This window comes from Puntigrus tetrazona, chromosome 7 (assembly GCF_018831695.1).
Source record: "Puntigrus tetrazona isolate hp1 chromosome 7, ASM1883169v1, whole genome shotgun sequence".
Classification (NCBI taxonomy): Eukaryota; Metazoa; Chordata; class Actinopteri; order Cypriniformes; family Cyprinidae; genus Puntigrus; species Puntigrus tetrazona.
Window position 1 is genome coordinate 35,925,318 of NC_056705.1, and position 21,978 is coordinate 35,947,295.

At 36.4% G+C, this 21,978-nt stretch overlaps 1 protein-coding gene across 11 annotated transcripts in view; it reads left to right on the forward strand.

The window, feature by feature from the left end:
• Positions 1-21,978, forward strand: part of neo1a (neogenin 1a) — a 126,036-nt gene that overhangs the window by 81,244 nt on the left and 22,814 nt on the right. For 9 of the 11 annotated variants that reach the window (XM_043244025.1, XM_043244020.1, XM_043244027.1 and 6 more), the window contains exons 5-8: positions 3,613-3,749; positions 8,391-8,545; positions 8,661-8,781; positions 20,773-20,998. In XM_043244025.1, coding sequence (XP_043099960.1) covers positions 3,613-3,749; positions 8,391-8,545; positions 8,661-8,781; positions 20,773-20,998 — 639 coding nt within the window. The remainder of the gene's footprint in view (positions 1-3,612; positions 3,750-8,390; positions 8,546-8,660; positions 8,782-20,772; positions 20,999-21,978) is intronic. The other 2 variants (XM_043244022.1, XM_043244026.1) reach the window with 1 other exon arrangement.

Sequence of the window (21,978 nt, forward strand, 5' to 3'; positions counted from 1 at the left end):
AATAATGTAAAACGATCTGGTATTTTTAAAAGCTTACTTGCAGTCATGAACTTCTTTTGAATTCTTCTTTACCATTTGACTTTGGTTTGTTGAATGGAAATGGACATACACACTTAACTGATGCATATAATAAAAATGGCAAACCACTTGATATGGTTTTCTCTTCAGGAATTCCAATACTATTTTCCGCATTATGACTCACAGACTATATCACTGGCTTTTTTTAACTTCATGAGGGTAGAAACCATCAGGAGCTGGTTGTGATTGGATTTTCCAGAGGGGTAACGTATAACTTTTGCTGGTGGCATCAGAAGGAATAGTGTCACTACCCTCATTCAAGTCTTGGCACGGCATTAGTAGCTCCTCTGTTCGGAGTCACAGCCATGGAGCTGAACAGTTAAGGGTGGAGACCATGCCAGAACCTTCTGAGCTGTTGACAAGGCAGCCTTTCATCTTGCTCACTTGTATCTTATGACGGCATCAATCACAGGCTGGCTGCTTTAAGGCAGGTTGGGTCAGCGCCACCGGTAGTTTGGTGTTGGGTTTCTGTTGACGGATGCCAGTAGTTTAGCCTCGGAGCAGCACACTGGATATACATCACGGCATATGCAGTGCTAACTGTTAGCCCTAACCTGCCTACAGTCATGAGCCTTTTGCACATTAGTTCTGGGTTATTTGAGGCGACTCCACACACAGAACGAAAGCATTACTGCTCTCTCAACACTCCTAGTACACTCACGGTCCTGAATGAAGAATAGCATTTGTTTAACTTGCGCAAGTTGAAAAATCTTAAGAAAAAGTCTGCAAGGGTGAAGAAATTACCAATTGTTGAATAATGAGTGGGAGGATTTGTGATGCTCAGAATGGAAAAAACATTTCTTTTTGTGCCATTTTTAAATCACTGAGTATAGTCTATTTATAGACCACATGATTTGTAGATATTGGTAAAATACCTATGAAATAATTATTTATTTTGTATTCATTTAAATTTGGTAACAGGGCTGAATGGTTGGTGGTTTTACCAGTACATTTTCACAAATAAAATAAATAGATTATTTAGCAGTATTAAGTTAATATTATTTTTTTTTTTTTTTGCTCATTTTGTCGATATCATTTTTTTTTTTTTTTTTTTTTATAGCGCTTTTAACAACACAGGTTGCATCAAAGCACTATATAAGATATAAGTCGATATAAATAATAGCATAATTTATCCTTAAACTGAAACCTTTTTACTTGCAACCCCGCTACTCATTTTGTTTTATATATGTATGTATAGCCATTCTCTCTTTTTTGGTGTTTATTGCTAGAAAGCACACAAGATTTGTAATTTTTTTAAACGTGTTTTTTGTATTCAGACAGGTTTTGGTAACAGGGATGAAAAATAGTAAATGTATGAATAAAAAACATGAATAGTCAAACACATAAATAAAAATAGTATGTATATTTTAACATAAGTTTTTAACATGCTGTAGTTCCAATGAGTCTAAGGGAATCTTTTAGACCTCAAGTGAAATTACACATTGACAAATGCCCAGGATATTGTCAGTAATCACTAAGGTTGTGCCCCCCTCGCATGAATATTTTGAAGGCATTTGACTCAACACATGCAGAGATCTCAAGACGATTGCAGCTGAGACACACTGATGTGTTGAACTTCAGCATTCACGCTCTTAAAAGAACATATGAGTAATAGCATCACCGTCCATAAAATAAAAACCTGAAGACTGAATCATGTCTTAGGTTGAAAAGCTCCACAGTGGGCCTACGTGTTTCATTGCGTGTTCTTTAGCTCAAAAGGACAAAGACCTCCTTTTATGAGACCTGCTGGTTTTCCTGTGGGATGAGGTATGTGTGATGGTAGAGGTAGGGTGGAGTTTCTCTGAGCACAAGACTTTTGAGTTACTCGTTCTTATGCAAGTCCTGTGGTCTGGCGTGTGTAATGGACACTGCCAGGCTGCCCTCTATTCCAAGCTCTGCAATTTATAGATTGTAGACTTTGGTTCTGGCCGTGTAGTAGGAATGAGTCATATTTAAGTGTTTAGTTATTATATATTTGATCTAATTTTCTAACGCTTGTATAGTGCTGTGGATTTAAATCGGTCACGTGGAATTTCATATTTTTGAAAGCACAGAAAAAGCTTATAAGGTTACGACATAAATGGGCAAAAATAAAATAATACGAATTTTTGAGTGCGCACGCTTGTTGTTTCCTAGAAACCCTGCAATTTTGGATGCTGCACATGGTTCAGGTTACTATGTTTGAGACTGAGAGACAGGCGGAGAAATAAAATAGGGAACGTGTCAGTGTGAGAAGGCTGGTATTAATGTGCTGGTGTTTGATGCCAGTCGATGGCTGACAGATCAGGTTGAGTGGAGATTCTGCAATCTCCGCATCCCTGTGTTCTCTGTGCAGGAGACCATCCTGCTCCTCTGCCTCATACTGTGACCACTCTCTTCTTCTTTCTAAGCCATTGATTCCTTGCCCAGCATCACAGCATGTTCTCTATGTTGAAAATTCACCCAGACGAATGTTGATAGTTTATCAATAAGGCAAAAAAATTAATTGCTGCAGAAAGCATTTTCTCAGTTTCTACCCAAATAGCGGTGTTGACTGCATTCATCAATCAGAACTATTCAGCCCCATTAGCTGTGTTATTATAAGAAAAAATATTCTTCTTTTGTATTTAGAAAACTTTTTATATAGTAAGTAAATTCAAACATGTCTTTTGTATTCAGAAAACCTTTAGTAATAAAAAAAGCAAATAAATACATTAATTCAGATATGTATTATGGATTTTGCATTTAGACACATTTTGTCTTTTATAACAAGGCTGGAAACTGGTAACTGCTTAAATATTCAGTGGTGTCTTTGTATTCAGATAACTTTTGGTAATAGGGCTGAAAAATAGTAAATAAGTAAATTCAGACATGTATTTTGCATTCAGACAACTTTTAGAAATTTTAAAAGTTTTATAAATACATACATTCAGACATGTCTTGTATTCAGACCACTTTTGGTAACAGGGTGAAAAAATAGTAAATTCGGACATGTCTTTTGCATTCAAACTTTTGGTAACGGATAAAAATGGTAAATGCATGAATAAATATTCAGTGATGTTTTTGTGTTCAAATAACTTTTGGTTGAAATTAATAATAATAATACTTCTACTGATAATAATATAGTTTATATACCTTGACATTCTAATGTGAACTATCAGTTTTTGTCCTATTACTACCCTCTTATGGAAGAATCCCCTTTAGTCAAAAGCGTCATACAGTACAATTATCGCCTGAACAGTCCTCCCGAAGCACCCTGGGATTAAGTGCCTTGGTGACCTCAGGGGCACAATGATGATCCGTTCATTTTTTTTGCCTCTAGTAGGGATCAAACCAGAGACCTTCTGATTACCGAGCCTAACCTTTACAGCTAAGCCACACACCGCAATCTTAAGGTTGCCTTTTTGCTAGAATACACCCTTTGCAATATAGATCCATTTTGCGCACGGGAGAAGGACCATATGTACTGGAGTTATTGAATTAGCGTTGGGGCAAGAATACATTTAACTTTCTGCAGGGAGCATATTGACAACGCCTTTTCTCTTCTCCGCACAGCAAGGGACGCTTTGAAGTGCTCGGTGGAGGCAGTCTGCAGATCTTCAATCTCACTGAGGAAGACGCCGGTGTGTACAGCTGCATGGCAGACAACGCCAACGGATCCATTGAGGCCCGGGCTGAACTCACGCTGAAAGGTAAGATTAAACCTCACTGCTTTATAAAGGACTAGTCAAGTGACTGTCACACTGTAAAGCTCTTTCCTCTAGCACTGTTCAGAGGAAGTGTTGCATTTTCTCTGTGACATTAAGTTCTGCAGCGCTCCGATCATGCTTCAGACACGTTTACAGAAACAGGTATTGGATTCTCTGTAATTGCTCGAGCTGTAGCTTTTGGGTGGGACTGACTAGCGCGTGAGATGTGATTGTGTGATGATGAAAGGGACGCGAGATGGTTCAGACAGGTGTGAAATCACAGAGAATAGAATAGAATCTGGGCTGTAGATTTCATGCAGATACGCGTGAGTGTAACGAGCTTTGGCCATCTGTCCATCTGCTGGGAATTGATCCTACACTGTGACGAGATGAAAAGAGGAAAGATACTGGAGGGCACCCAGCCCCTACTTTTAGGCCTTTAACTTTGCCTTTTGTGGGTGGGAGAGGTATTGTGTTGGAGCGATAGTACAGTAAATCCACCAGCTCACAAAGGAGGTGCAATGCCAAACTCAAACCGAGCAACTCCCAGAATCCAAGCCACTGTCAAACACTTCATAATGTTTGCTTTCAGCATGGACTTTTTGCTGGTCGTGGTGCATTGTTGCAACACAAATTAGATGGTAGTATTTAGGGTTTAGTCTTGAATAATAATAAAGACCATTATTGTTCATCGGTGTTCTGAGTAGAGATGCTCTGGGATCAGAAATGAGCTTTGTCAACATTTTTATGGTATAATGTTGATTGTTGAGGAAAAATATTTTTCTGCTACCCATTTAAGTGGTGAAAGCTGTATTGAATATGCAATTGTAGTATAAAGTATATATTAAAAAACTGTACTTGCGCATAATATCAGTCAAATAAAAGACAACTTGGGTTTGGGGGACAGCCTTGTTTATTAAGAATGCATTTAAAAATGTACATTTTAATAATATTAAACTTAACTTCAACGTACATTAGGTCATTGTGTTAAAATCTTGCTTTAATAAAGTCTGCGTAAAATAAACTATAGAATAAATAGAATTGCTTGTAAACATTATAAATGTTGGAAATGCATGGAAACATGTTACAAAGACTGTGAACTATATAAATGCTTAATGGTGGAGTTCTCATTTAAGTATATTATTTCCCTATTTTTCCTTTTCTTTTAAGTATGATAAAGTGTACTTTTCCACAAAAGGACGTATGGAAGGACAGGTCATAAAAGCAAAATGTTCACTGTTTTAAAAGTAATAGCCACAAGACCTATAATGCATGTTGGCATGAAAATAGTGTGATTGAATTGCTGAATAACCTATGCAATATTTATAACTACACAACACTCACAGGAGTTACACTGGTAACACAACCAGAAGTTAATTTGCCCAGAACAGTAGTCCCACTTCTAAAAATGCTTCACAGCTCAAACAGTAATAGGTTTTTCTGAATAATGCATGTTGAATAATTCATCCTTTAACAAAATATGAGATTCATATTTCTGCATGTAAACCCTTTGGACCCTCTTGTTTACTCCAATCGCAAGGTTTTGTTTTGCTTTGTTTTTAACAGATCAAAATTGTTTCGTTGTGATCAGCATAATGCTATTGATAGAGCGGTTCGTTTTTCATCCAAAACAATCATGCGTTCCTGTTTCAAGCATGACATAAAACAGCGGCTTTCATGTCTTGTTTGCTCAGTTTTTAAATGTCAACCGGTGGGCGCAGAAGAGTTATGAATACGTTCTGCTGCGTGCGTTACTAGTCGACACGCAGAGATGTGTGCTAGTGTGAGAAGGTCAGATTGATCTGGGAATTTCTGCGCTCTCTGTGTTTTTGTTATACTGTAGGCGAGGAACCCAGAATCCTATTAAACTTTGATAGACTGTCTTTTCTTGCAGAACATAAGGGAGTAGCTTGTAGGTTGCTGTTTCTTAGCCTGCTCTGAAATGCGGGGTAGATGAATAGAAACAGCGGTGTGTGTGTGTTGAGCTTTGACATTGTCTGTAATATAGCAGGAAACCTGAGACGTGCTCCTGAATGCAAGCGAGGCGGTGGTAAAAGCTGTGCGGTCATTCGAGATGTTTTATCATCGCTATAATCTCCCTTTAAAATGTATAGGAGTGTATCCTATGGAAGCTTCTACCACGGAAATAAAACAAATCTCACAATTCTTCTGCGTTAAAATGTTAATCATGTTGGGAAAAGAAAACTCAACCCTTAACCAACTAATAGTAATAATTTATTCGAAAGTGATGGATAAGCACCTGTACTATTTCAACTTCCTTGTAGGTTTGAGCTGTTTTTTTTAACATAGCTTGACAGGATTCGTTCTCTGAGTTTTACAGCCTCTAGTGTACAACGCTCTTGAAACTAAAGGTGCATTACGGTGCTGTAGAAGAACATTTGTTGTCTAAATGGTTCCATAAAGCATAAACCTTTAACATATAAAGAACATTTCTGTTTCACTAAAGGTTGTTTGTGGCGAAAGAAGGTTCTTCAGATTATAAAAAGGTAAGCAAGTGAAGACCGTTAAAGAACCTTTGACTGAATGGAAGCAAAAATCTTTCTTCTATGGCAAGGCTTTGAAGAACCCTACAAACACCTTTATGTTTAGGTCATTACATTTTTTTTTATCCTTTGGTGAATTTGGAAACAAGCTTCCATAGTAAAAAAAAGTCTTTGACCATGCAGCAAATTCTCTGGCTTTGTCTTAAACTTCTCTAGTGTTGTTTCAGCACCCTTTAGTCACAATTTATCCAATATGAAATCACAAATGAAATGGTTTGCTTTCTTAATACACATTCCTGGTATTACAGTCTTATTAATTAATGCACGTTATTCACAAAGAATACAATGTTCTCATTAATACACTTGCTATATGACTGACCAAGGATTTGTTAACACGAAAAACAATGATAACCAATAGACAAACAGATATATATATTTATTGTTTTTAGGCCACATTTGTATAGCCTTTGTAAAATATTGACAATAGTTAAAACGCTTAAACACTGGTGAATGTTAATGGAACACGAATGAACCTGCTAAAACATATTTCATACTAGGAAGTTAATCAGACTATAAAAGTTAAATAAGCTGTGAATTGTTGGCTTTATATAAAATAAAACTAGTTTATTTTAATAGTTGTGTGACAAAAATGCAAAAATGTGTGCAATAAAACATTAGCGCAGCTTTCATCTGTGCATTTGCAGCCCATGCATTTTTTTTTACAGCGAGCGGCCACCGATATGAGTGCTGCCTTGTGTGCCTGTGTGCTACTGGGTTTATGCGTGTGAGGTATACGGAGTGATTGAAACACAAACCATCTGTCCCGCGTGGAGCTGGCGTGAGCAGGAACCCAGCGGCGTGTGACAAGTGTTTTTCAGCAGGTTGTGTGTGCAGGCCTCAGCAAACTGCAGGAGCACATACTAACAGCCATTCATCACCTTACCTCTGTCAGTTTGGCCCTGATGCTGCAACTTATGTTAGATATACTGTTCCAGATAATGTAGAACCCAGCTCATCTGGAAAACACCCAAACGAGCTTCATTTTAGCTCAGCTTGCATCCAGCCATAGCTTTATGTAGACATTCTGCTTTTGGCTGGTTTTCGAATTGAGAACGTTATTGACAGACTTTTTATGTTAACGACTATCTATATTTGCCTTATTTTACCTTTTACTCATTTTGCTCACGTTTATAAATTTAGATTTTTCCGTTAACTTCCACATATTGAAATTTAAATATAATATAATGTAATATAATACAATATAATAACATAATATTTAGTTGACTTATCTATGGTGTGACAGAGGGGAAAAAAAAAACTCATGCTATTTGTAACTCTAAGAATGAAGATACATTTTTCTCATATTATTTGTTACTTTTTTTTTTTTTAACCTTTTGCTATGCTAAGAGTTAAATTAAGTTGAAATACGGTTATACATCATATTTATGTGTTTTTATGATGTATCACTTATAATATGATGTAACACTTATTACATTTGAAATATTTTCTTGTGCAGCTTTTTATTATTTATTTATTTTGTACATTTTTTAAAGAATTATTGTACTGTATGTGGTCTGAGAAACTTTTCATACGTTTATTTAAATATTCAAATATCAGAGCCATCAATCAGTACATACAGATTTATGCAAGAGTGAGGGCAAGTGCATTAATCGTATGCAAGTGATATATAATGTTTTGTAAATGTGCAATTCGTATAAAATAGCAGCAACTGAGGGTTGTGGTCGTGTGGTAGAGAATCAGGCACAGCACAACAACAATCCAATTACATCCCAGCAGACAGGCCTGAATCATTCTGGTGCACACTACCTTGTTATTGAGATGATCTATGTCTTGTTTATCTTCTCCAAGATCAAATAACCTCATTTGCTAATGGGAAGCCTTTGGAGGTTTTGCATTTTCCTCTGGCTATTAGGAAGAACGGATCTTAGCCACATCCGGGTGTTTAGGGTATTTTTAGAGGTTAGGAAAAGGCAATAGCGTTTTCTTTTTTTAATCGAATCATATTGTTTTCCCGTAATCATTACTGGCATTGAGCTATTGAGACATTTCTTTGAAGAAACGAATGGGTTTTTTTTTCACGCTCGCGTGATTTGTTTTGTTTTATTGCTTTCCTCCTCAGCTTCCCCACAGTTCCTGAAGAAACCAGCTAACGTATTTGCTCATGAAGCCACAGACATCATCTTCGAGTGCGAGGTCACCGGCTCACCCGCTCCCACAATCAAATGGGTGAAGAACGGAGATGCCGTCATTCCCAGCGACTACTTCAAGATCATTGTAAGTCGGCAGCTAGCCCCACACGAGCGAGGAAATGCTGTTGACCTTACAGTGCATCTACAGATGAATACTGTATTTCTAGATGACGGCACTGTTCTTGTTTGCCTCTTCGCAGAAGGAGCAGAACTTGCAGGTGCTGGGGCTGGTCAAGTCAGATGAAGGTTTCTATCAGTGTTTAGCTGAGAACGATGCTGGCAATATCCAGTCCGGTGCTCAGCTCATCATATTGGATCAAGGTATGTTTAAAAGTGTATTTTCGAAATAATTGAATGGCATGTTTTCTTACATTTAAACTAAACCCTGCTGGAAAATCCAATACATGATCAGTAGATGGTTAATCTTTAGGAATAAACCTGCTGAGATCTGTTCACTTCGGTAGACCTTTTTAATTAAGCTAGTTAGAGCTGTCAGGCCTGATGTTATCCATAACCCTTGTTATCACCTGGTTACTTCGGGGAAGCTTATATGTTAGTTTTATTACACTCTTAAAAATAGTTTAAATCCAGTTATATTAGTGTTCATAACACCTCATTACATTCCCGCAATATCGCTCCATTTGGTTTTACAACTATATCAGCATCACTATATTTAGCATTTCATTAAGCAATCCTGCATGTTTCAGAGATACTGGTGGATTTATCTATGTAAGTGATCTTTTTTAATAGAAATCTAATTGAAGGTATAGTAGTTTTTGGTGTAAGTCAGGTGCATGATGCCATCTGCTACAGCTTCCTCTCTGGCAGTGCCACCTGTTCGGTGGATGTGTGTGTGTGTGTGTGTGTGTTTGCGTTCACAGGCATATGTGCACCAGGACTGGAGTTTATAGTTAAATGTGAGGTTGAAATATTGTTCTGGGTCGTTGATGGGATGTTACTTACTGATCAGTGGTGCATTTTCCAAACAGTGATGCAACCCCCTGCTTTAAAGGGACAGTTCACCCGAAAAATTAAGATTCTGACATTAATTGCTCACTCTCATGTCATTCCAACCCACAAGATCTATTTTATCTTCGGAACACAAATTAAGATATTTGCGATGAATTCCCAAGAGCTCTCTGACCCTCCAATAAAGAGCAAGGATCCTAACACGAACAAAGCTCAGAAACGTTGCAAATAGATCATCCATAATTTTACAAAGCTAAGAGGATACTTTTTGTGAGCAAAGAAAACTAAAATAATAACAATTTGTCTTCTCCGCGTCACCCTGTGCCGCCCTATTGGAGAGTTTGTGTGTAAATGTATATTTCCGACTACCTTTTTCCACTCTTGATGTTATTTCTAACGATAAATCAGTATTATACTAATTAAATACTTATTTATTTAGTTATCACCATAACTAGCAAGTCAGCTGCCCAGGCTTTCGGACACAGCCTGTTTCTAATCACAGGTTGACAGCTGCAGTTAATTTGTGACATTCGTTTGATCTATGGTTTCAGGAAACACAGAATTGCCGAGCTGTGTAACCGTATGTGATGTAACCTTAACGATGCTTATGGGAAATGCACCCAGGAGAGCCCACACTAGAGTCTCTGACGTATATGACCTCTATGTACTTACGGCGCGATTTGAGATGCTGCATCTTTCTTGTACATTTATGACTTTGAAGGAAAGGCCCACCAAAGCTAACACACTAGGGCTGTGTGAAGATTGCCTTGGCAAGCTACTCAACATTTTAAATCCATCATACACGAGCCGTACTGATTGAATATATTAGTTGTCAGATTGTCGCTATGTTCCTGTGATACTCGTATCTTTCTGAGATGAAGCCAGCGTCTCTTTGAAATCTCTTTGGGGCTTTGCTGCACTCTTTGCTCCTCTCATATGAAATGGCCTGTAAATGCTCTACTTTGGCAGGCTCCTCCGCTTGTTCTAGTAAAAGCCGCTAGACAGGTCTGATTGGAGGCTTTTTGAAACCTCAGTTCTCACCGCCATCTGGACAGGCACATGGTGAATGGAGAAACACGGTTGCCTATCTTCACTTATTGTTAGAGCCGATTGCCGAGTTGATTAAGTTACAGATTGGGAGTTTGTTGCGTGGTCTGTGAAATTTGCTCATTACATTTCTTTCTCTGTATGGGAATATATGATCCCATGCTCATTAGTGTAATGCAGCATTGTGTTTTCCCAGTAGTCGCAGTGCTTTAGATTTGACATGCTGTGATTAGCTTAAGCACGATGTAATTGCAGAGATTTTTACGCAGATTCGCTTATGATCTTACTGTAGATTAAAAAAGGCTGGGGTCTTTTTAACCACAGAAACTACATTGTAATCGACATTGTAAACTTTTTTATTTTATTTTATGGAGCAGCAGAGCAGCGCTATAAGAAACGTGGGCCAACACAAGCATTCAAAAAATTGCTAGTCATATAGCTAGATGAGGACGTGACCTGACAATTTGATGCTGTCTCACTCTCTAAGCTTGTTTATTTTCCCCAGATTAATTTTAATTCCGTATTTGCATTTGAACGCTTGTTTTCCTGGCAGTGACTTATTATTAAGGAGTCATGGTGACTGGAAAAAACGTTTTTGTTTTTTTTTCCCGTCAATTTTTCATTGCTTGACTCTTTTTTTTTTTTCACTTCCAAAACCTTGCACAGCACAAACACCCCACAAAACCAATTTCCTAGCATCTGTTTCTATACAGAGCTGTTGGCGTGGGTTAATCTGCAGGTTGCGTGTGTAGCAGCCACTCTAGAAGTGTGAGGTTGATGGAGCGGAGGAAAGTCGGGGGTGATGGTGGCTTCACTATAATCACGGGTGAACAAAGTGCAAGTACTTAATACTTTAACTGTGAATCTGTACTTTTGCTTAAGTGTTCCTTTCCCATTTTAATTGAGTAAAAGTACAAAAACATTTGAATTTCAATTTACTTAAATATTAAAAGCAAAGGAGTACAGATATATAAATGTTTATTTTGTCATTTTAAACTGATATACTTTTAGATTTCATCATTTTATATAGAATATATTTTTCATTTTAATTGAGTAAAAGTGCAAAAATATTTGAATTGTAATGTACTTAAAAGCGAAAAAGTGCAGCTATATAAATACATTTTAATGAGTTTAAATATTAAAAGCATATTACAGATATATAAATGTTTATTTTGTCATTTTAAACTGATATACTTTTAGATTTAATAATTTTATAGTATATACTTTTCATTTTAATTGAGTAAAAGTACAAAAATATTTGAATTTTAATGGACTTATTAAAAGCAAAAGGTTACAGATAAATGTTTGTTTTGTCATTTTAAACTGATATACTTTTAGATTTAATTATTTTATATAGTATATATTTTCCTTTTTAATTGAGTAAAAGTACAAAAATATATTTAATAATTTTATAGTATATATATATATATATATATATATATATATATATATATATACATAAAATTAAATAATCAGTAACTTAATTTACGTTTTGATAGTATATGACTAGACCCCTTTTCCCCAGTCATTTTGAATAAAAAAAAATAATAATAATATTAATATATTCACAAGGACTGGGGAACGTGGGGCTTGTCATATACTATCAAAACGTAAATTAAGTTACTGATGTGGTGAAGTAAAAGTTTCTCTAAATAAAAATATTAAAAAATATAAAAATAAAAATAAAGATACTTGAAAAATGTACCCAAGTACTGTAACTGAGTAAAAAATGCTTTGTTGCTGTCCACCACTGACTACAGTTTTTTTCTGTGGGCTTCATTCCCAGGTATGTTTGTAGAAATATGATAGATGAAGCTAGGATGTGTGTGTGTGTGTGTGTGTGTGTGTGAGCACAATGGCAGACAGGGTGATTGATCTGAGAGCACACAATGCTGATTTGGGCTATATTTGTGTTTATATCTCAGCTGCAGAGCCTGTGGAGCCATAAAACATAAATAGTATGTCTCCGCTGAGGCCTCTCACTGTGTTCATATGACACTTTAACTAGGCCTGTGCGCCAGACACGGCTAACAGCAGAGCAAATACGCTTCACTTATTTATGGCCACAGAAAGAGCCCTCTAGCTGCTTTCCAACATCTCTGCTTTGTTTACAAGATTCATCACTCACTGGTTGGAATATTGATGTGATTTAGTTGACGTTATAAAGCCCGTAGCTGTAACTAAACTCAATGGAATTATCCTGTTGGAGAATCAAGAAATTTAATTTGACCAAAATCAAGAAAGAGAGCAGTTTTATGATGCATCAAAACATTTTTAGAACGCAATGCTAGATTACTGCTTCAAGCTTTTTACAAAGTGTGAGTTTCTTCAGCTTCAGACATTCATACTTTGTCGTAGATCGCACAGATTTATTTTTTAGGCCATGCCTTCATCATTCATTTTTGAATTACGGTGACCTCGATAAGTTTTTATTTAATCAGCAGCGTAAGTGAAGAACATGTTTGAGATGAAATGGTGTACGAGACATATGTGAGGTGTGAAGAAAATAAGAAAAATGAAGGTAAATGTCAGCTGTGCATAGAATACACTTTTTTGATGTTATTAAGATGCCGAAAAAGTAGTGTAACAGTCATAAAATGTCAGGCATGTATATGCCTATAAACTATTCGAAATCAGCATATCTTCCGTGCGCGGCTTCTGGCCTGACCTGATTAGCTGGGAGCCACCGCGGCCCCGAGGCTACAAACACAGTTCAGCTCCAGTCTGCCTCTCATAGGATGAGGTGGGATGATATTTTAATAAGGTGCGAGGTCTGTTATTTCAGCTCACCGTCTTATCTCAGAGAGCTCAAGTGGTTTTGCTCAATTCTATTGCTGAATGCAAAGCAGCTTCCTGGTCACAAGATTCACAAGATTATGGGAAATCCTTAGATTAATCAGTTATTTTATTAATTTCATAGTTTTATGTTACTCTGAGTTTATATGTCCAACAACATCTATTGTAATTGTGGGTAGATATTTCCAAAATAAATATATATGAATAATATCAATAACTATTGATTAATTGTAATTAATCAAATCCAAATTATATATTAGTGCTGTCAACTAATTAACATAATATATGTGTATGCTGCACATATTTATTATGTATATATAAATACACACACATACAGTATATATCTATCTACATGTATATACGCTCATCTATGTTATATTATTTTATATATATATATATATATATATATATATATATATGTGTGTGTATATATATATATGTGTGTGTATATATATATATATATATATATATATATATATATATATATATATATATACACACACACACACACACACACACACACACACATATATATATATAACATTTTTCATATACATATAGAATACTTTTTATTGTAATACTGTAATGTTTGTATTAGTATTTTTACTGTAAAGCTCTGTGAGCTTTACAGAGATTTCTTTAAAAGATATGTATATATATGTATATGTATATATATATATATATATATATATATATATATATATATATATATGTATATAAGATTTCTTTAAAAGCTCATTTGAACAGTAGTGTACACAGTGATATTTTTAACAGTATAATATAAATGACAATATAAATTGGATTTTTATTATTGTATCATTCTCTTTGCTGAATCTTGCATTTTGTGAATTCTCATCTCGAACTCCACCGCGATTTGACGTGATATAATAATGTAATGTTTGATGTCAGCTTTCTATTCAAACAAAGCCTCACTGCAGGTACTTTTGTGTACAAATGCCCCGAGCCACAGCTTCTCAAAGGAGCACGGTGATATTTCTGGCGATATTGTGGCTGGGCAATGACAAACGGGACTGAAGTACATGTCAGAAAATAAAAGATTTAGCTGACGGACCAGAGAGCGAGGACCGGAGCAGGCGGAGGTTCAGCAGGTGCAGGAGGGAACGGGGCTCTGTTTGCTGACCCAGAGGGCCGCTGTAGCTGGGTGTAGACATACAGTAATGACACGCCAGATGGGCGTCTGCCTTCCCAGCAAACACAGAGGAAATCCCCTGCCAGCATCACGCTGCGCCCCATAATCCTGTGCTTTCGTGCTGGGCGGTACGTCCCGCCGAGGTGCCCGTGCCTCCCCCTAGATCTGCCCCGCTGCTCTGGCTTTCATCTCTCAGACTATGGAAGCAAGGCATCTCAGGAGATGGTGCGCTGCTCTCCATCACGTGAGAGACCTGTTTAATCTCAACGGGGGTGTTGATGGCCTTTAATCCATCATGCTCTCATATTCATGATGTTTACTTTGAAGAGATAGACCGCTGTCACCGCTGCAGCGGTGCCCGCTTCAGATCCAATGCAAAAATCGCTGCGGGCCAGCCGTATCTCCAATAAAAAAATGACAAAGGCTAGCGTGTGCTCGGCTTCTCGAATATCATAGTAACTCCGCTTATTAAAAAAACGCTTCTTTGTGCTTTCTTCGTCTGCTTTGACTGACTGTTTTCGCTGCAACAAACAAAAAATATATTATTAAGAAGAGCCTGAAGATATCCTGAAATATCTAATTAGTCTTTTACAAAGTCAAAGTAAAAAAAAAAACCTGATGTGATCGTTTTATTGTAACTTTTACTCAAAACATTCTGCCCACTCCATTTGACAATTTCAAGCTGCAGAAATGGCTCGGAAATCACTTCTGTTTTGATGTCAAAACTACAAATACATTATCCATGCGTAACGGCTGGAAAAAGTGTCTCTGATCATTTCAGTGTGACCCACATAGTTTATGCAGCAAATTTCAGTGGAAATTGTTTTGTAATGCAAAATTATGCAAATAATCCTTATTCTGTTAACTTTTTTGTTCTATTCAAAATGTTCTCCCCTTTATGTGACCGAATTTAACAACGTACCTGTTTGTTTTATGATTAATTTTCTCCAATGTCCCCTGTGCTCACATTTAGCATGCTCTCTATGCTGCGTGAGCCAGAGGAACGCATTTAGAGTATAAACTGCTGCTTATTAATAATTAGTATGACATTCTGTGTTTTGTTGTATTCCATCTCAGCCAATAAATTCTTTTCAGCTCGGGCTCAAACAGGACATGATCTTAGAACTAATTCCCTTGTTCAGTGATAGTAATAGTGTCTAAAATAGGTAATTATTTAATAAGTAATATGCAAGTTTGCAGCTGTTTTCCTTTTTGCAAAATTTCAGTTAACGTTTATGTGATTTCAAGCAAAAAAAAATGCTTTTGTTTATGCTTTAGCAGACTTAGTCTGCTAAACTTTACATAATATGTAGAAGAACCTACTTAAACACACACACACACACACATATATATATATATATATATATATATATATATATATATATATAGTGTGTGTGTGTGTGTGTATCTGTGTGTAATTGAGCTACCCATTTCTCCTCTTCAGTACACTCATATGGGGCTTTTAGCCAGCATCTATAGATCAAGAGCTGCTTCAGATTTCAGCAGCAGCCAAACCTGTCATGTTATGACATGAGTACAGGTGAAGAACGCGAACCTCACTGAGAATGAATGAAATAACCCAGTTTTTATGCCTCTGTACAATACGAGTAAGTCCTCAAACCCTTCCAGAGCCTGTAATAATGGCATGTTCCCTTGGATCAATAGTAGAGAGGGTGTAAGATTTAATGCCAGTGGATGAATTCTCTATGTGTGCAGCAGGAACTATGTCACATCTCTGGAACCGTGGCCATTTCAGTCCATACCCATCTACGTAAGATGAAAGTAGGAGCTTTTAAGTGGTCATTAGCAGTGCACTGCGCTCCCTCTCTCAGACAGAGCCACATCATAAGTACATGGAGGTGAATGAGGCAATCTTTCCGACATTTATGTTTTTTTTCCCATACCCTAATGCTCAATTACCTATTTCGGATTTTCGGTGACCTACATAGTACATAACCACTATTGCTCTGAGCAGCCATTTCTGCTTAATTAGCATATTTCCGAAAAACCGTTTGCTTAGTATTAAAATCACAATTGCATCGATTTATAGCAAACATGGAGTTACCAATAATCCTTTTACATTTCCATTTTACACCAAAAGCCTTTTGACCTTTTTGCTTAGCTTTAGTGTGCATCATTAATAAGGCAAAGTCACCATCTGTTCCAGTGGCAGCCGCTATTGCTCTCTGCTATGAATAGAATCGTTATTAATCTTCCGCCGCTCTTCACATGACTACATTCACACAGGAAACTACTCAAACTGATGCTTGTGATGGTTTAGATAACACACTAGTTGAATAAGGTATGTTTGAAAAACTTTCCATTTTATTAGGAGTGTAGCTTTGATTTCATGGTTCGGTTCGGTTCGGTTTCGGTACAGAAGCGGGGGTACACATAAAAAGTTTTAATCATTATTATTATTAAATAGTGGTTTACCTCAGCTTATGCTTTAAACTATGAAAAGTCATTTTACATTAGTCTACTATAAGGTTACAATTAACAACAGAGACCACACCTACTAACTACTTAATTACTATTTTAAAATATTATAATCAACACTCAACTTAACTGTATGTGATTTTAAATTGTAAAATGTCTATTGATTGTTAAAAATACATTCATTTATACAGTGGCTGACATAACTTGATTTATAACAAATTTATTTAAACATATATTAAATATCGAAGATATCACTAGCAGATATAATGAGTATATAGTCTGATATTTTATGAAATGCTCTTGTCTAGACTTCATTTCTGTAGCGAACTAGCTCGCTTTAGACACCGATGACTTAAATTCAATTTACATGACATGCTTGGAAGCTCTTTTATTTACTTTTTTCACAATTGGGATACTGAGCAGTTACACGAGCCATTAGATGTTCATTCATGTTTATTTCATGCTACAACTAGTAGTAAAGGGTAAAGGCAGCAATCTGTTGCACCACATCAAAAATCATTGAAACGGCATTTATTGTTTGAATTTCATGAAACAAATTAGCATAATTTGAACATTCTTGTCGAATGTTACAATAGTGACATTGCACTCGTGCAGTGATTACAACAATACACATAACGAACCGAAAGATCTGTACCAAAAATTAGCGATATGAATATGCGTACTGTGACCAAAACTGGTCGACCAATAGGATTTGTTTCTTCACATGCCCACAGATGCTACAGTTACATAAAGCTACGCTCTTTTAGATTAGCTGTAGCCTTAGCTATTTTGGATTTTATCGATTTAACATGTTTTTGAATGCACATTTTGGCGTTCTTTACATAATCAAGCCCATAAAAACCGTACTTGACTATACATGACATGAAAACAGCTGCAAAATGGCTGCCAAGTAGAGTGACTGAACCGGAGGGAGAAGAAAAACTACAGAGAGAACGTCACGCGTCACACAAAGCTGAACCAGAGATAAATGCTGAATGATATAATTTTTTTCTCTCCCTGCGGCTAGACAGATGAACATTGATGGCTCGTCTTTGTGGAAAACTGTAATTGCTACAACTAATGTTTAATTTGCTCTCTGTCTAATGGATCTTGTCATTTAGGGGAAGCTATAAGCTAATGAGTGCCGCTATTAGTGTATATTATACAGGTCTGCATTATCAGTCTCTTCTCCTGCTGTCTGTTCAGAGCCGAATGCGGTTCAGGATAAGAAAGTAATTCGAAGAGCACATCTTGTTCTTTTTCAGCATTATATGGTGCTTTTAAAACCTCAGTTAACTAGCAAAGAGAAACTGTATTGTTCAAAGTTTGCTCTTTCATAACACTTACTGGAAATGCATTTTATGTTATGTTTCTCCTAAAATTCCTTAGGGTACGTAAAAGTAACAAATGAGACTTTAGTTGACATACTGTAATAGTGTATAGCTGTAGGTATATAAACACAGTTCAGACAAGCTGATCTTTGTTTGAATTTATATTAAAATGCCTGATATTTGATTCCATACTTTGGTTTCTAGCAATCCACTTTTTTGGATTTATTGTTTTCATCTGTAAGTTTTATTTTCTGTCCAAGTCCACGATCATTTTATTCAAAAATTCTCTGCCATTTGAATCATGAAGCTCATAAATTTTATTCATCTTTTCAACATGATTTTTTAATGTAGATGAGATATTTTCCCTAGTGTTACGTGCTGATTTTGTTTTATTCTGGTTGGCATAACGGAAAAAATGACCCTGCTGTTACTCGTTTTAGATGTTTTATTGCCTTCTCATGTTATTGTCAACCACAGTCAATTTGAAAAGCACGGTACATCAATCATACATATTATATGTCACTCTGTAACACAAGTAGAAATAACCAACATTACACTGTATGGGTTAAAATGGTCAATTTTCCTGTTATGCCAAAATCGTTGGGATATTAAGTAAAGATCCTGTTCCATGAATATAATTTGTACATTTCCTACCATAAATATATCAAAACATATTTTTTGTTTGCTAAGATTCATTGCTGAGAACCTCAATGGACAGCTTTAAAGGCGATATTGTTCTATTCTAACAAACCAACCATCAATGGAAAGCATATTTATTCTGCTTTCAGTTAATGTATAAATCTCAATTTTAAATCACTGACTGGTTTTGTGATCACACATTTGATTGATGTTCAGTCCTTCCACAGCTGCTTCTTTTGGCAGATGCAAATGAAACACAGTTTGTTTAATTCAAAGAGTTGCTGTTGCCAAAAGTGCAACTTTATTGCAGTCCGCAAAAAAAGCAACTAATCTTGACACATTTTTAGAGCAGCTTTGTGTTGAGTTTCACTCCACTGGTAGAAAACAACAGTCCGACGTCCTTAGATTTAACCACAGAGGCCTCAGCATGAAATATTTTGCATATCTGTGTGAAGATGGTGAAGCCTGGGACCTCTAGATGTATGTTAGTGATTAAAATGGATAGCCTCCGTGTCTCAGTGGTTTTTTTCTCTGATTTTTCCCAGCTCCACCTAAAGTAATAGCTCTGTAGTTCACACATTTTTTTTTTCATTATTATTTATTTACTTACCTTCATGCAGACCAAATATGCTGCAAGAAGCAGTGGCATATAAGTTTAAACCAGGTTTCCGGAGCAGCTCGAGGAATGAAAACCGGAAATTAGCTACATTTTGACAGGAACAGAAATGGTCATTGATAACATTAATAACATAAATTTATTGTTCCGTTTAATATTTGAAATTTGAAAGAAGAAAAAGCATAAAAACTGCATAAAATAGCTGAGATTTTTCACAAGCCATTGTGAAAAATGTGACGTCCGATCTCCTCAGTCACCCGAGCACCGCAACATGGAAACATGTCAAAAAGCATTTTTGATGATCATTTCTGTCCAGTCCGCTCATTTTATCACACTTAACAGCTGACATTGGCTTTTTGTCTGGCAGTGGCATCGGGTATGCGATCATATTTCTAATTTGAGGCTTATTACATTGATTCTGGCACCCAACATCATAAGAAGATGATATTTTAAGCTCCTTATGTAGCCAAATGTGTTTAGTTTGAATGGGCCGCCTGCAGTCTTCCCTTTGCTTTGCATTCAGCTAGAGCTGGGACATAATTGTGACGTTGTTACATTTGATTGGCTTGGGTGTGCGTCACTCAGAAAAAACAGGCCAATCAGAAGAGAAGCTAATGGATATTAATTCGGCATGCCAAAATCAACTTGTTTTTGACAGAGCTTCTTACCACATTCAGATGTGCTTTTGTTGCTTATACCCCAAAATATATATTCTTAAGGACATTAACACCTTAAATAAAGCTCCAAAAAGGTGTACGGTATGGGACTTTTTAAATAGAATTATTAACTGGTATTTCTTCTACCTGAACCGCTTTCGAAACCGGTGATTCAGAGGAACGCAGGAACAGAAATGTTAGATTTCTGAAATGATCCGTGAACAGATCGATTTATTTTTGCTTTAAAATAGCTTCTAAAATAGTTTTAGAAATTGTGTGTTATTGTCGGTCTAATTTTGAGGTGAACTAGTCTTTTAAGAGTGAAAAAGTAAAAAAATATGCCTCCTGGGATTCAGCTTTCCGTCATTTTTTTCCACTTCAGCTATTTTTCTGCCCGACATTCTTTCATTATGATTGCGTTTTTTCATGTTTCTTTGTGATTATTTCACTGTTTCGTTGATTTCCTGTCATGGAAGACATTGTGTTATGGTTTTTGTTTTGTTTTGTTTTTTTCTTTTTATGTGTTCCCTCTATTCTGTCCTCCTTTGTTTTGCTCTCCATCCCTCCCTTCCTCCCTGAATTTCTGTGTGACTTGGCACGCGTCTCCACCCTTGATTTCTGCTTTCACTCACCCCTCCGCTCACGCCACCCCACTGTCTGCGCTCAAAGATGTAGCCATCCCCTCCCCCCCTCCCACCTCACTGACCCGTGCCACTACTGACCGTCTAATGCCAGGCTCCAGAGGCGGCGCTGGTCCCACACCCTCCGCCCCCCGTGATGTTGTGGCCTCCCTGGTCTCCACCCGCTTCATCAAGCTGACCTGGCGTCTTCCTGCTGAACCGCATGGAGATGAGGTCACCTACTCGGTCTACTACAGCCTGGAGGGCAATAACAGGCGAGGCATTTATATACACGCTACAGTACCAAAAGTTTTATTCAGCGGTGATCCGTTAAATGAATAATAACTACATAATGTGTTCTGTAAATAAATCTTAAAATATTTATAATGTTGCAATAGATTCCCATTTCAAATAAATGTTGTACTGATAAATAATCCTGTAAAGAGTATACTACCGTTTCAAAAATATTAAGATGCAAACTATTTTTTATACTAATAGTAAGAAATATTTATTGTGTGCAAAAAAGCATTTTAGAATGATGTACATGTGACGCATTTTAAATTGTCATAAAATATTACTGTATTTTTATCAAATAAATGCAGCCTTAGTGAGCATTAAAAAACTTAAAAACCAATTGAACGTTAATGCGCTTGCCATTTTTCATCTTGCAGAAAAACAAGAATATTTTATTATCCCCCCAATTCCCCATTTTATTACCTAGTTTGCTGTTTACTATTAAAAATACTTTAAAAGAATGCTGCATTATTAAAAAGAGATTCTAATAATAAATACTACGGAGAATAGTAATTACAATATATAAGATAATTACAAAACAAAAGTAAAGGTAAAAAATAAGATTTGTTTTGCCAGTAAGATTTGTTTGTGCTTTCTTGTCAGCAAAATAATATATTTTAAGTATCAAAAAATTATATATTATATATACACATTACACATGAATAGATCAACAAATATACAAATGTAGATACAAATATAATGCATTTAATTTTACCTATGTAGTGAAATGTGATCCAGACATGTTTTCATGACATTCACCCTCCAACAAGGCTTCAATTATGAATGCTATCGATGTTTGTATTCTGTTGTTTTTCTTGCTCTTATTTTAAGTCACATGTTGTTCTTATTAATATTTAGAACGCCGTTCTGTACGAGCTGTTATTGACTACAGAAGAATAAGAGATCGTTTGAACCGGCGAATCAGCAGTCAGCTCCGGTTTCAGCCTCATATAGCGTTTGT